Source organism: Nothobranchius furzeri, chromosome 7 (assembly GCF_043380555.1).
Source record: "Nothobranchius furzeri strain GRZ-AD chromosome 7, NfurGRZ-RIMD1, whole genome shotgun sequence".
In the NCBI taxonomy this organism is placed as follows: domain Eukaryota; kingdom Metazoa; phylum Chordata; class Actinopteri; order Cyprinodontiformes; family Nothobranchiidae; genus Nothobranchius; species Nothobranchius furzeri.
Window position 1 is genome coordinate 80716050 of NC_091747.1, and position 16074 is coordinate 80732123.

At 44.8% G+C, this 16074-nt stretch overlaps 1 protein-coding gene across 4 annotated transcripts in view; it reads right to left on the reverse strand.

Annotated features, from left to right (window-relative positions):
- Positions 1-62: 62 nt before the first annotated feature.
- The window catches only part of fbxw7 (F-box and WD repeat domain containing 7), a 162297-nt gene continuing 146285 nt past the window's right edge, over positions 63-16074 (reverse strand). For all 4 annotated transcript variants that reach the window (XM_015975849.3, XM_054735612.2, XM_015975850.3 and 1 more), the window contains 4 exons: positions 13477-13658; positions 5693-5918; positions 5142-5352; positions 63-2442 (listed from right to left, as the gene is read on the reverse strand). In XM_015975849.3, coding sequence (XP_015831335.3) covers positions 2174-2442; positions 5142-5352; positions 5693-5918; positions 13477-13658 — 888 coding nt within the window. In that variant the 3' untranslated portion in view covers positions 63-2173. The remainder of the gene's footprint in view (positions 2443-5141; positions 5353-5692; positions 5919-13476; positions 13659-16074) is intronic.

Sequence of the window (16074 nt, forward strand, 5' to 3'; positions counted from 1 at the left end):
ACATTTAGCTAATAGCTAACATACGAGACGCCTCCAGAGACGTAACAAAAACAGACAGCAAATATGCTTGAAATGAAAAAAGAAAAACCCACATTTTATTGCACTTAAGTTATAAGAAAATAAAATTTCTAAGTGAATCAAACAAATACACAATCCCTTTCAGTTTTTTTGTCTGTTTTCTTTTTTGCCAGGCAGTTTACACGAACTGAACAAAATAAAACACCTGCAACAAATCTGATTTCTCAAACCAGATCATAAATTAAAACAGACAGCAAAAAAAAAAAAAAAAACAACAACAAGAGGAGATAGAGCAAGATTGTTTTTTTCTTCTCTTCGTTCATTTACAGTGTTATACCACTTTCACAGTTCGGCTTGAGTTGTGACACTTGAAGATTGAGACGGTGTGTTGTTTGGCTACAGCGTTTCTGTCCGACACTTGTTGCCTTTTTTGTGTTTTTAATTTCCTCCGCCTGTCCCGGGGGAATTGAACCGTAACATGTGTAACACTAAGACTCCGGCAGCTCCACCTGTCAGCTGATGCATGTGATGGTCTCCTCTGTTGCTTCAGACACCTCTGAATGGGAAAAAAAAATAATAAAACAGAACACACGAATACGGACATTTCTCTCATTCACGTGTTAAATCAGTACATCTGCTAGTTTGAGTTTTTTCCTTTAATTCTTTTTTTCCTTCTTTTTCCGTCCACACAGCGTTCATACACTTCCCCAGAGAACAGGCTGAAAAAGCTTTGTCCCAAAGGAATGTGTTTACAAGTTAACACGCTATCTCACACACACACACACACACACACACACACACAGACACACACACACACACACACACACACACACACACACACACACACACACACACATGCTCAGACACTCCAACAGTGTACATCCCCTCGTTTCCTCTCTGCAGGCGGTCCTGTCAGTATCTGTCAGACACGCTTTCCTCCTCTCAGCCTCGTAGAGGCACGTTTGGCTCAAGTTTCAGTTGCAAAAACAAAACAAAAACAAAAATAAGCAGGATGCTATCTTGTCACGTTTTGTTTCTATAAGTCCAAACACACAAGAGTTCAATTTGGAATTTCGCCTGGGACTAAAACGTCACAGCAAGTAGAAGTTCCACATCTCTCTCTCTCTCTCGTCAATTCCTCTAGCAGCATAAATTCAATTTGGCCACTCGGGGAAAAACAGTCGAGGGGCGGGGGGGCCGGGGGATTAATCCACAGCGCTTAGAGCAAAAGAACCTCGCTTTGCAGCACCGGCGCTGAGGAAACCTCCAGAACTGACTCTGAAAAACTCTGGACAGCACTGACTTTCATTATGGAGACGAAGAAAAACAGGAAGTCAAGAAAATCGTGAAAAGTAACAAATAATATGTCGACACAGACAGCATCTCTAAACTGGCTGGGTTCTCTAATACTGGGATTGTACAAAAGAGAAAAGACAAAACAGCAGAACCTCCTTTCCTTTGACGACGGTATTGAAATTCACAGTTGGGTTGTTGTGTGCGGTTTTACGGAAATAAAAATCATACTACAGAAACCGTGGAGAACAGCGAGAACGGAAATGGAGTGATGAGAAACGAGCCTGACTACAGGCCGCACGCTCCGGACGCTTCCTCTCTCTCCACAACATCAAGCAGCTCTTTGGGAGTAACTGTGTGGAAGATGAAATAAAATAAGCTCTGACATCTTCACCCATCTTTACCTATGGTTAAAAGTTGGCTGTGTGTGTGTGTGTGCGTGTGTGTGTGTGAGTGTGTGCGTGACAGGGAGAGAGGACTTTTAAAAAATAAAACATCTCTGTACGTTTGTAAATCTGTGAGGCTTGAGTAACACCAAGTCTCGATGGGAAGCAGACCCAGAACCGGTCGCTTCAGAAGAGGTCGGTTGTTACGTTACGTCTCGCCGTTCTCCCAGACCGCTTGTGCCCTCCGCCCCGCGGCAAGCAGGTGGGGAGGGGAGTGAATACACGAGGGCCTAACTGGGAGAGGTGGGAGATGATGGAGGAGGACAGCTCTGCCCCCTTTATTTATTTTTGGTGGTGGATGCTAGAACATCTGTGAGTTTCGGTGAAGAGTTCTGGTTGTTCTGGTGCCTGTCCATCAGGTTTGCATCTCCCCGGTCCCTCTCTGCGGTTTGCTCGCTTCAACCTTCCTCGGCGTCTCATTTCATGTCCACATCAAAGTCCAGCACCAGCAGCTTGGTCTCCTCTGTGCCGTTGCGGCTGCCGACGGCACACACCAGCTTGGTGTTGGAGGCGCGGATGCGCCACACCACCCCGCCGCTGCCGCCGCTCTCTAGAGTGACCAGGTTCCGGATGAACTCGCCTGTCTTCAGGTCCCACAGCTTCACCGTGCCATCGTCCGAGCTGGTGATGACAAAGTTCTTGTTGAACTGGAGGCACGTCACGGCGCTCTGGTGCTTGTGAGGACCTGAAGGAACAGAAGAGACTCGTTAAGGCTGCTTCACCACAGCAGGACCTCGGAGACTTCAGAGGAGCTTCGATCTAAAGGACACATTTCAGGTTAAAATTACAGGCGAGTTTTTGGGAATAAACAAAGTGACTTCAAACTTCTCTGAAGAGTTTTTCATTTGTTAGGAAAGGAGAAGAAAAATCTTGATTTAGTTCCTGTTGTCCGCGTGTCTCGACACACTTTACCAACTCAAATGACTTGTTTTGGTTGACTACTGGATTTATGAAGGATTCTTAAACCAGCAGCTGTAGGAAGCATTTATTTAAGAGCAGAACAGAAAAACTCAGCCGAGAACTAAACAGTCTCCTGACTCTAGACAGGCTTGATGCTGCGGCTGTCTCAGGGATCTAAAGGCTCCGCCTACGTCAGGTACGATGAGCTGTTACTGTCTCAGCCTGTAAACATGTAGGCAATTACGAAGCTAACGCTACATACAAACAAGAAAACAGAAAAACCGGTTCAGTGTCTTCTTGGTTTAAAAAGACAGGAAGGAAGGTTGAAAGGTCGCCTTGCTGCTGCTGACTGGATGAGTGCTCCGTGCTTCTGTGCACCAACCCCCAACAGCCTCGGCTCAAAACAAAGCTCCATCTCTACCTCCGCTCTCGTCTGATCGCGGCGACGGCCTTGTTGTCACGCTGCTGTCTTACAAAACGCTCTAATGAGTGGCAGAAATCGTCCGCTGACCTAATTATATGACCTACAAAGTTCCCCGGGTCATTTCACAGCTCGACCTCGTCGTCGACACTGACATTCCTCCTCCTCCCCGCCTCATCCATGGTGCTCTCTTCAGGCTGTCGCTGGGGCATCCTCTGCTGCGCGTTGGTGTTTGAAGAACCAGCTTACAGGATTGTAGGTTGCTAATGAGGGTATTTGGGGATGGGGCACCAGCGGCTGCAACTTCTATAGAACAAAGAACTTCCTACTTCCTGTGAAACTAAGTACTTGTAATGAAGATCCAACTATTCAAACAGACACAAAGAAATGAGGCTCCAAGCAGACCAGGGAAGCTGCGGAGGTGTTGGCTCAGTTCTACTAAACGACACAAACAAACCCAGATGACGGCTCGGGACTCCGGCCCAACGCCGAAGCGTGATGAGGGTGCATCACGCCCAGCGTCACTCATGATGAACAAGAAGAGACATGTATGACTAGGGTGTTCATTTAGCAAATGACCTGTTTTATCAGGGAGAAAACGTCAGTTTCTGACTGCAGCTGCTCCTCTGCAGAAAAGAGGCGGTGGAGATGATGAACACACGTTTGTGACTAAACACAAGGAAGCAGGCTAACGAGGTCAAACACAGAAAATCCGTATTTCTGTGTTTTTTCTGTTTGTTTCACAAACCTCGTTTTTATCCATGTTGACAGAATGACACGCTAGGGTTAGCCACTACAGTAATAATGTGAACGTGCTGAAATGGTTTGATAGAAACTTTATTCATCATCCTGTGTTGGTGACGAGAACGGCTGTTATTAAAGTTTTTGAAATCCTCCCAGAATAATCTTTCAAAGTGTGTTTCCTTTTAAATAATACCAACTTACACACGTTAGAGGCCTTCGTCCTGGTAGGAAAAACAGTTTGTCTGACAGGACTGATGGGCTAACGGCTAGTTTAGTGAGTAGCATAAGATTTGTTTTTCAAAGATCACGCGTGCTTGTAGCACAATGATAAGTCAAGAGAAAGGCAGCAGCAGAAACGTCTGTTTTGTTTTCGGCCGTGTTTACCTAGGTCATGAAGGTGTCACACGTAATGTTTTTTTTTTACTAGTTAAGCATATGCACATGCATTTTATTTTGAAAGTTACCGGATGTTTTCCACATCTCGTGTTTGATTTCCTGTCTGGCCCAGTCTGAGCTGCTGAGGTTGGTGTGTTCTGGAAGAGCAGCGGGTAAAAAACAGACCAGCCACGTAATCAAACACACTTCTGAGGCTGGGGAAACACACCCATCAACAATAATGGTGGCTAATAGCTGCCTACGAAGCTTTGCAGACGTTATACCATGCTTCTGCTTCCGGTGGAAGTCTGGGATTAGGAGGGTGGAGCCATTTTAAAATGATAGAAAAAAAACGTTTTTGGCTGCGATGGACTAGCTGCTAGCTAATCAGTTCAGAGAGACTAACCCTTGTTTTTACCAGAAACGAGCGGCGTGGACCAGTCAGCGAACTTCCAACTGGGAGCTTTTCAGAAACAAATCAGGAGAGGAATTATTCCACGCAGCAGGTCCCACAAGGTCACAACAATCACATGGTAAGATGAAAGATGGCTGCATGCATCCAGTAAGGTCTGTGGCTTATCGTCTTTTGTGTTTACTTCAGCTGCAGAGGTTTCACAGGAAATTACATTTTTTTTTACTAGCTAAGCAACTGAAAGTCTGAATGTGACTTTTATTTTGAAAGTTTCTGGATGTTTTACACTGCTTTCGTGTTTGACTTCCTGTCTGGCCCAATCACACCTGCTGAGTTTAACATTTTCTGGAAGCATATTGGGTAAAAAAATAAACTGAAACATAGGCAACGCGCCACTGTCCTTCCGGGACGAGTCCAAACCATGATGCTGTGCAGCCGGTGGACAGGCACCCGCCCACGGCTAATAAACTTCATACGTTTCACGTCTAGTGGAAATTACTCCAAACGGAGGCTGCACACAGAGGGACCTCACCTTGCAGGGTTTGGAGGCACTGGCCCGTCTTGATGTCCCAGATCTTGACCGTGGAGTCCGCGTTGCCTGAGACGAGGATGTTGTCTTTCAGCTCCATGCCGCTGGTGAGGGACTGGTGTCCCGTTAGAGTGTGGATGCAGTTCCCCGTCTCCACGTCCCAGACCCTTATGGACGTATCCAGAGAGCCGCTCACCACATGAATCCCATCAAACTGCAGACACAAAGGATCAGCTGTAAGAGGGGCCGTTGCTTGCAGCTGTTAGCAGCACTTCCACTTACAAACTTCAGATTAAAGTCATTGAAATGGATTCATTTTATTGATCTGTGGGGCTCGTCTTTTTGTCCCTTCACCTCCAGTAAGACAACACGTTTTAAACATCTAACAGGTGAACAAAAACAATCAATCAGGCTGCAAACGGCCTTCTCTCTAACCTACGTGCCTGGTCAGAGGACACACTGCAGGCTGTCTCTTTTATAGAATTACTCCTAAACTAAAAAAAAAACAACTTCCACTCAGCCTGAGCAGAACTGCCGGTTCAGTGGCGGCTCACCTGTAAGGAGTACACTCTGTTGGTGTGGCCCTGCAGCGTGTGGAGGCAGGTTTCCGTTTCGGGATCCCAAACTTTGACCATGAAGTCGTAGGCACCGCTGACCACCCGTCGCCCGTCATACTGCACACAGCGCACCGCCGCCACGTGGCCCATCAGGACGTGTAAACACTGACCCGTCTCGATGTCCCAGACTCGGAGCGTGGCATCACGAGAACCACTCACTACCCTGAGGAGAAAACACAAGACGGAAAGTCAGGCTCCTGCAGAGAAAACATGACCTTTCAACAGAATCAAAACCTAAACCATCGCTTAAGTTCAAATCCAGAAGTCCTCCTTCACATCGTTTCTCTGACTCCTACAGCAACACGTACACGTTCACATTCGAGCATATGGAGGGTCTCCCGCGTCCAGCCTCGTCTCCACAAAGGATGGAGGAATTTTTACAGGCTATGGAGTAGGGCTGCAACAACGAATCGATAAATTCGATGAAAATCGATTACTAAAAGCGTTGGCAACGAATTGCGTTATCGATTCGTTGTGTCGCACGACTCTCCCAAAAGCGCCCCCCCTTCCCGCCTGCCGTTGCGCGCAGAGCAAGTCAGATCAGCGCGAGGGAGAGCCGGCAGATCAGCGCAAGGTTCGCGCTGCTGCGAACCGGTTCCACCCAAGGCCGGATTAACTGGGCAATTGCCCAGGGCCCACGAACTCTAAAGGGCCCAGGGCACGAGCAAAATACTGTATCTATAATTTCCCGCTTTATGAGGACTATGGTGACCGTACGTTCCGTTTTCCCCGGACATGTCCACTTTTCACTCTCTGTCCGGCGCGTCCGGACTGCGGGTTCTTGTATTGATGAAAATGTCCGGCTTTTCATCCAGGAGCAGGGATCGAATTATGGGGGAGCTGTATATCCTACACATCCAGGGAGCCAGAAAAAAGTTTTCTATATTATATCATTTTTGGACTCTTGAGCAGAGAGAGGCACAGCGTATTGTTGCGCAGCGATCCAGGCAGCTGCTTCCAGCGCACGGTCCATTCTCAAAGTGGCGCAACCAAATAACTATAATTAGCACACGATCGTTCATGTCTGCACATGTTCTCTATTTTCTGTCTTATTTGTGCCTGAAGCGCTCTGCTACTGCGGAGCTCATCACCTGTGCTGCGGTGATGTCACCTCACACAGCATCGAAAACGCGCTCTGCGGTCAGGAGATGAGATCCCTTTGATCTGCTCAAAAGTAACTGATGAGGTGAAAAGGTAAGAATCCAGGCAGCAGATTTTCTGGAGAGTTTAGAGGAGATGCAGGAAGATGAGAGACAGACCGGACAGGAAAATAGTTAACTAAAAACAAGAAAACAAAACAAAGTGTTGAAAAGTTAAATGTAGGTAGATTTATCTCCACTACACATTTTTACCTGTATAAAGCAATAAGTTACACACATGTAGTATTTATACATCTGATACAATTCAGATCACCTTCAACACTCAGTCACACACCCAGGGCCGTTTCAAGACATTTTGGGGCCAAGGCAAAATGCCCCCCCCCCCCCCCCCCCCCCCCCCAATAACTGGGCTCCCCAGAAGCCTCTGTGTAATTCATGCCCTCTCCAGTAGTGTTAGTTATACAGTGTTTATAAAAGCTCCTCAGACATTACTGACATGTTCTAATATTATCAGATGACAAACTAAATTATCAGACATCCTGTCTCATCTGCTGCTTTTCTAAACTTGTAAAAAGTAACAAAACCATTTGAAAGCCACTATTTGTGGATTCTCTGAAAGTTTCCATGGAGTGTGTGACAACTTATTTTTTCATAGATCCTATCGTCTAATCTCACAGCTGACACAAGCATCCTTAATAATCTGTGCACAGGAAGCTTACCGATGCTGTAGTAAAACAAAAAGTATAATAATTTATTATTAATAAAACCTTGTTGCAGCACTAAAGCAGAAAAATGAGATTTTGCATTAAATATGCTAAATATTTACATATGAATTGTTTTAGAGCCCTTTTATTGGCAGAATCTGATATTAATTTAGTTCTTACAAAAAATGGGTCCCAACATGGTTTGTGTGGCGTTGCCATAGAGTGACGTCATAGGCACAGATCCCCTGTCCTCTTGTTTGGAAATGGAAATATGGTCACCCTACATTAAACAAACTGTCCACCCGGGCTTTTGCACTGCACAGAGACGCTTCGCTGCCTACGACTGAACGTCAGTTGAGTCAGTCTCATGCAGACTGACCAATGAAGAGAGGGCCTCAAGTTAAGACCCTCTCCTCATTGGTCAGTCCACACGAGGTGGGTCAAAGGTTACTCTGGGCGGGTTACGTGTTGTCAGGCATTCAAGTATTGAGTATATTTACTGCATATTACAGTAAAATATTCTGTATGTGACCACATTATGGTGATCCTTGGGTCGTGATGATGGAGCCCTTGAATATTGTTGCCCAGGGTACAACAAAGTGTTAATCTGGCCCTGGTTCCGCCGTCACATTCCCGCAGAAACTGGTTGATAACACCGGGGCCAGACTACTAGCATGTGGTTTTACAACCACAATGTCCTCGGAAGCAAAAACGCTTTTAAAAGGGAGGGAGGAGTCCTAACTGTTGCTGCAGGCGTGTTGTGTGAGAGTGCAGTTATATACTGGTTAATATAATTTTGGGTTCAGTTGCTTTCATGTGGCCTAATGTGAGTCTATTTGGGATCATTGGAATGATCAGCAGCATCTCTTGATGTGATATTATGGCAGTTGCCCAGGGCATCATCACAAGGAGGATGGCATTCATTTACTTTTGTTTTATTTGGTATTTTTTCAGTCATTTTTGGAAATAGTGATTAATTTTGATTAATTCACAGCCTATGTTTAATTACATTTAAGAATGAGTTGTTTGACATCCCCAGTTATAATAAATGTCAACAGATGAGATCAAACAAAACAGATGAGAATTGCCCTTAAGCTGTTTAACTTGGACCAAGCATTTTAGGTCACAGATAGATGTAGCTTAGGGTCTCTGTCTATACACCTTATAAGACAGTTTAGGTGATGGCATGTTGTTTTTCTGCTATTGAACTGTTTTCTAATAATGTTGTGTTAAATAAAGTGAAGGAAGGAGAGAAATAACATTTCCCTAGCAGTTTTTAAAAATTTCCCCATGTAATCCGATTAATCGTGTCGAGACCCCAGCCGATTCATCGATTATCCAAATAATCGTTTGTTGCAGCCCTACTACGGAGACGATGACACCCTTTAGGAGCAACAGGTTTTTGTTTTTCGGTTATAAATGCTGGGGAACTGAGTCAGTTTCAGCAGCTGTAGTTTTCTACAGTAGCCTCTAAGACAGGAGGAAGAATTAAAACGTGGCGTACAGCTCACGTCTCTCTTTAACAGCACTTCAGAGATGGAAATCACCAACATGTTATTCACTGTCCCGCAGCTCTCAGACTTTCCACTGAGGGAGTATCAAATGCTACACAAAAACCTCGGTTGGCCCGGAGGCCAAAAGAGCACTTTTGTGTCTCAGGAGTGTGACGCAGAGGGAATGAGCGAGCAGGAGTTTACTAAGGACCGCTCGCAGGCTCCAATTCAATCACCTCTGTACGTACAGGCCTGTTATTTGTGCTGAGGCTGCTCTTATGTCTGATTATGCTGCAGGTTACGAATCATGAGGAACATAAAAAAATGACTCACCATCCTAAGTAGGGGTAGCCCGATATACAGCGTTCAGCATAAATGAGTACACCCCCTTTAAAAAGTACAAATTTAATCAGCAGCTCAGTGAGCTAAAGAACTATTTCCAGAATTTTCCTAAGTCTGGGTTTTATTGAGCACTTGTTTAATTCCATAACATGAAATTAAGGTTAAAATATAACTCAGATCACAAAATATTCAGTTTTACTAAAATTGGTTGAAGCAAAAATGAGTACACCCCACAACAAATACTTCTACATCTAGGATTTTGTATGATCACCGTGATTTTCAAGGACAGCACCAAGTCTTCTAGGAATGGAATGAACAAGTTGGCAACATTTTGCAACATCTGTCTTTTTTCATTCTTCCAGGAGAGAGTTGACGGATCAGCACGAATTGGGATACCGTAAATCCTCTAATACAGGCCCAGGCCTGTATTTGACTCAAGCTCATCAAGCTCCAGGCCTTTATTGGAAGGAGGACCAGAATTAGAGACAGGCCTCAATTTCTATTTGAGCAATATGAACTAATGGTTCGCTGGAGTTTTTGACAATTAATATTGTGCCCACATTTTCAAAGTTAAACACATTTCTTTTAACAATGGTAGTTTCTGCTTCAGCTACCTGGGTTCATATATATTCACCTTATGAGTTACCTTTGAACTGCAGTTCTAAAAGATCTACCGACCGCTAAAACAGCGGAGTGCTCGCCGGCCACATCAGTGAGGTGCGTCACCGAGGACAAAACAGGTGATGCGCCCCACTCCACAGCAGCGAAAGGCATCAGGCACAAATAAAAGAATAAAAGACAGAAAACATAAAAGCAAATGAGCCGACATGAACGATTGCGTGTTAAATTAGTTTTTGAGGTGGCGACACCTGATGTGATAATGTTACTGTGGCCGTGCTCAGGACGCAGATGTCTGGAGCGCGTCAAAGATCAGAGCTTTGCATGCACAAGCTGGTTAAGGTTAGGATGGGGGTGAGGGGAAGGTTAAATTGCAAGAGGGTAAAGGTCACAATTTGGTTAAATGTCCGTTTTACGGCGGGTGTCGGTACTGACGCTCTGGCACAGCGCGTCACCTCCCGACGCGCAGGAGCTTGTCACCTGCTGACAGCAGGCTGCTGTCTTTTCCGTGGACTGCATCTTGCCGGTCATTATCACGTGACAGCGACTAGTCGATGACAGGCATAAAAAGTCACTATAGAGCGGTGAAGTCGAGTAGTGACTAGTTCATACAACCCCTACTGCTACCCAGAGTGTTCAGCACGTTCTCTTTGAACTTGATATCAAATTTTTGCCTCCTCTTCGTCTCCGCACGGTTAAAGTTACCCTCGCGGTCTATCACTGGCAAATCAAAAGTGAGGCGGATGACACAACCGCCCCCCGTACTTGCTTGTTACCACATTCCACCCGGACACAATAAAAAACCGGCCATTATTCACCTCCGCCGACTCCGACACCGGCCAAAGTATGATACCCAGCTGTTAATTGAATACAGGCCAATATTAGAGGATTTACGGTAGATTAATTACGCTATTATTGTATCTAGAGGGGTTGAAGACCAACAGAACTCTAAGGCAGAGAAAAAATTATCTCTGTCTGTACCCGAAACAATCCTTATCAGAATCTGGTGCCCTTGGAACCTGTGAGGCTGAAGTGAAAACTCCCCCCTCAGAAGAAATGTGGAATGCTGCCATCGCTATGGAAACCCTTTCTCCCTATCCCAACCTGGGTGGGACTGTGACCGGTGAAGGCCGTGGAACCATATCTAGGAGTCCATGTGCTCTCTAACCCATTATCTCCCTCCCCTGTCCAAACGGAGGTGAAACACGCTGCTCTGCGGCTGCACGCCCTGAAGTGAGGAGAGTCCCAACCCTACCTCCCCACCTAGTGGACACTTATGTTGTGTAATGTCTGAAGTCTGTGTGCATATCTGTCTGAGGTATTTTTTGCATAACAAAGCTGCCCTCTCTGTTGAGGGTAACTCTGAAGCGCCTTTTTCCCTCCCCCTGACTCTATCCTCATATAAACCCTCTTGATCTATTACGGTAGCGCGACTCGGGTTGCGAATGACCACAGTCACCAATTCTTGTCATGTGTCTATGTATGTCTGTCTGATCTCACAATTGTGTGTACTGCAGCTCTAATTTCTCACTGGGATTAATTTGAATTTGAATAACCTCTTTAAGAGCCTGGATGTTGGATGGAGGGTGATGCTCAACGTGCTGCCTCAGAATCCCCCACAGGTGTTGGATTGGGTTCAGATCAGGAGACACACTTGGTCATTCAGTCACCTTTACCCTGTTCTTCTTCAGAGATGCAACAGCAGCTTTAGATGTGTGTTTTGGATCATTGTCGTGTTGGAAAAGTGCACGACGACCAAGTGCATGGAGTGGTGGCAGCATCTTCTCCTTCAGTATAGAGCAGTACGTTGTTGAGTTCATGATACCATCAATGAAATGCAGCACTCATGGAGCCCCACATAATGACACTGCATTTCTCTTTGAAATCCTCACCTTTACAACGCCGTGCAGTTTTGAAACTACTAGTTCCAAAAACGGTGATCTTTGTCTCATTACTCCAGAGTCTAGAGTCCCAGTAGCCTTCATCTCTTTCAGCATGCACCCTAGCAAATCCTAGGGGTGCTTTTAAGTGCATGAGCTTTAGGAGAAGTTTCCTTCATGACGACACCCTTGCATCTCATTCCTCTGCAGCCATATGATGTCACAGGAAACAGGCCCTCCAGTTTGGCTTCCACTGATTTAGCTAACTGCAGTAAACTTGCATGGTGATTTTCTTCAACAGTTCTCATCAGAAGATGCTCCTGTGGAGATGTTAACTTCCATGGACGACCTGGATGTCTCAGTAAGATGGTTGCACTTCCAACTTTCTTACATCTTTGGATCACCTTTGCTAGAGTATTCTGACTGATATGTAAAGCTTTCCTGATCTTCTTGTAGCCCTCAACTTTTTTGTCTGTCTGCTGGACAACACTTACATGAATATTTGACTCACCTGTGGTTGAATGCCTATTAATTCTAATTTTGTAGTCTTAAGTGTGGCTTTTCTCCTAAGACTATCATTGGGGTGTACTCACTTTGCAACATGGGCTTAAATAGATTTGCTTGGAAAATCACTTTTGTGTGTGTGAACAAATCTTGTTTGCAACAATGGCTCAAATTAGTGGGAGCATTTTGTAGTGTGGTATGTCATAGAAAATGTTGAATGTAGTGGGGTGTACTCATTTTAAATTTATGCTGAGCCCTGTATCGGTCGGACGATATTTGTCCTTAGTAAGGCCGTGTAAAAGCAGGCACATCCTCGGGCTGCCCCGTGCTGCAGTAGATTTTTAATTACATTTTATTTTTACGTTCACTAATAACATCTGCATAATAAATACTCTAAATTCACTTTAATTAGGTGTCTGACTAACACTGAGCGGTGCAAAGTTGAGATTTAATAGTTGGTTAAATTCAGAGTTCAAAAACTGATTCAGCTTCATAAATTTTGAGCAAACAATGTTATTAGTGACATTCTAACATGAAAATGTGGAGGAAAACCTCTAGATATTAGGGATGGAGAATATATCGGCATCAATATCCGTATAGTCCTTTTTTAACATATCGGTATCTGTTCGGCAAATAAAACCGGGCCGATATTAATGACCAATATTTTTTTCCATCTCTAATCAAATATCGGTTTTCGGCCATGACAGTACTCTTAATATCGGTATCGGCCCAAAAATGTCATGTCGGTGCATCTCTACTAGCTATCGGCCAGGAAAATGGGCCCAGAAACATCTGCAGTACATATCAGCAAAGAAAAACGACTTCTCGTCCAAAACCTCACATCACTGACGGAATAGAGCCACCTCCAGTTATATCCACAAGGGTCTAATAAAAGTAATCCACTAAAATTATTGGTCCACACGTCAAATTGGGCCAACCTCATGTTCTAACCCTAACTAGACCAATTTTATTGTTAGTTTTTGTTTTCCAGATAAAAACTACTGGTTGAAAACCACACAGAAGCAGCATGACTCCAAAGCCACGTATAAGTTTCCATGGGAGTGATTAGCAGCTTCATACCTTTTCTCATGTAGGTGCATGCAGCGTACTGTTGAGGTATGCCCGTAGAGGGTGTGGATACATTCTCCCGTCTCTGCATTCCAGACCTTGAGCGTGCGATCGGTGGAGCCACTGATGATGATGTTGTCCCGCATCTGCGATGACCACACGCCCCCCGTGTGGCCCACCAACGTCCGCAGACACTGTAACGGCAGAGAAGAGGACAAGTCGTGACCACCGTTGTCCTCTCTGCTGCTCTAGAAGTTAAAAACATTTGATTGAAAGATGAACAAGGTTCAACGCTCAAGCTAAAAATTTTATGTCTTCGTTTCTGTAAAACTTCCCTCTGCCTTTAGGGACGACGAGCGGAGAAAGTTTAAATTTAATTTACATGAATACCAGGAGGTTAGAAAGAAGATCACACATCCTGCGCCTGTACTGGGGCAGGATATCTCCCCGACCCCATCATGAGCTTTAATAATTGGTTTACTTATCTGTGGGAACAGCAGCAAATTCATTGCTGTTACAGAAAAAGGGGTTGACAACCATTCTCAATAAAACACACCCATTCCTTCTCATCAGGGATGGCAGATCAGCTATTGATCACGGCAGTTATGGAAATCTTTCTGATCAACTGAATCTGCGCCTTCACAGTTTGTCTCCATATCCTAAATGCAATCAACTGAGCTTCTCTGGAGAGAAGGGCTAGAAAATGCTGGCAGCAGCTGTGGTTGTGTCGGGTTCAGAGAGGATCGTGTCGTTTCAGCGTGTGAAATGTGACCTCTGACTGCCGCGGATGAGTGTGAGTGAGTGAGCAGGAAGATGGCGATACTCCTGCAGCCCGTCCTTCATCCATTTCATGATGACAGACAGAAAAAAAATCTATTTCTCTAAAATTATTTACAATCTGCATATCTCGCTAGCAGGGCTGCACTTTCTTACAGTTGCATCGGACCTATCGAGGTTCTGTTTTTTTTCTCTTGAACCAAAGATTTAGAAGAAAGCTCCAAGAACAAGACTCGGTGTGATTAGAGCTACTCAAACGCTGCGTGGGAAGACAGAATATCAGGAACGAAGGGCTGTGTAAAAAACACAAAATAAGCCTCTCTCTGAGAGAGAAGGAAGATTAGCACCGACTCAGCCCGCGGACGCTTGTCTGAAACACAAGGCTTTCATGCAACGCTTTACATTAAATCTTTTCTTTGTATTAATAAAAATGAAACAGGAGCGAGTCGCAGAGATGGCCACCATTGGGAACATAATGGGACGCATTAATTTTTCTTTTTTCTTTGAAAGCTCCGCCTCTCTTGACCCTGACGAGAAATACCACAAAAGGATCAGCAGGGTGGAATGTGCTCCGAGTTCAAACTTTCCAAAGGTTAAACAGCTACAGGTAATTACACAATAACACCATGTCATTACAGGATTTCTGTGACCACTGTGTGCTCCTGAGCTTGAAACAAGACACAGGCAAGAGGTCTCAAATGTCATGTAAGGGGAAACCCCAGAGCAGCTAAAATAGGATGTTTTAAGAAAAGACCTGAAGACTAACATGCTTGCTTCTCTGATTTGCTTCTAGGAGAGAGACGTGAATACATGTAAAGTGGACAGATGTTCTGATCTGCCGTCTCAAACTCAGACGTTTTTCATACAAAACACAGTTAAAACGTTGCCTCTTTAACAAAATGAGGTAAAAATCTAGCTAGCGTGAATAGCAGTAAAGGTGAATTCTGGTGTGAAGCGGGACATTTGTTGTTAAGGAGGGAACCAGACTCAGGGCTGAATTTGAACGGACAGTGTGAAGTCCTTGAGTTTAAAACGTTAGACGTCTAATCAAACTAGGGGTATGGAGGGACACTCTGCCTCATGAAATGCTTGAATTGCAGAGATTACAAGTGGTTGCAGTAAAATTTCCACACTGTAGATTTCGTACATTCCTGCCAGATCTCCAGAGCAGCTGTATTGTTGTACGCCGTGACCCTGGTACCAATTAATCCAAAAATGCATCCACTGAAATGCCGATGCAACACATGGAATCGGGCCGATCCAAGAACCTAAAAGAGAACTTGTTTCTTTGCAGAAATAAACCCTTCCTCCTTCTGAATTGATTTCTAGTTGTGACATGTATGTCACCATAACACCAACCTCAAAGTCCTCAAGAGAAAGTTAAAGAAAAACCATTCAGTCACACTTTTATGTTCCACTACTAATTTGATAACAAACTGACCACACGTTGGCTTTCATCAGAAAATGTGCCCAAGCAGGCCAACACTGTGCTAACAGAAAATCAAACTACTTATCATTTCATCTTTATTTCTGGTAAAAATCACTAAACATTCTAATCTCTGGATGTCGCTGATAATCAGGTGTGGACAAAACGTGCATCTATGCAGCTTCACAGCATCTGGAGGCGCACGCGTCCTCCCTGGATACAGCATCAGTCCACAGGTCTGCCATCTTAAATCTATACGACAGCTGAGGCTGCCGCTGACAGGCACCACCAAGGACACACACGCTGCTCTGTTACACACAAGGGAGCCACGTTTGAAGCAGAAATCTGTGCACCTATTTGTGTGTCTGAATGGGAGATTGACAGCTCACGCTGCAGCTGGAGACATG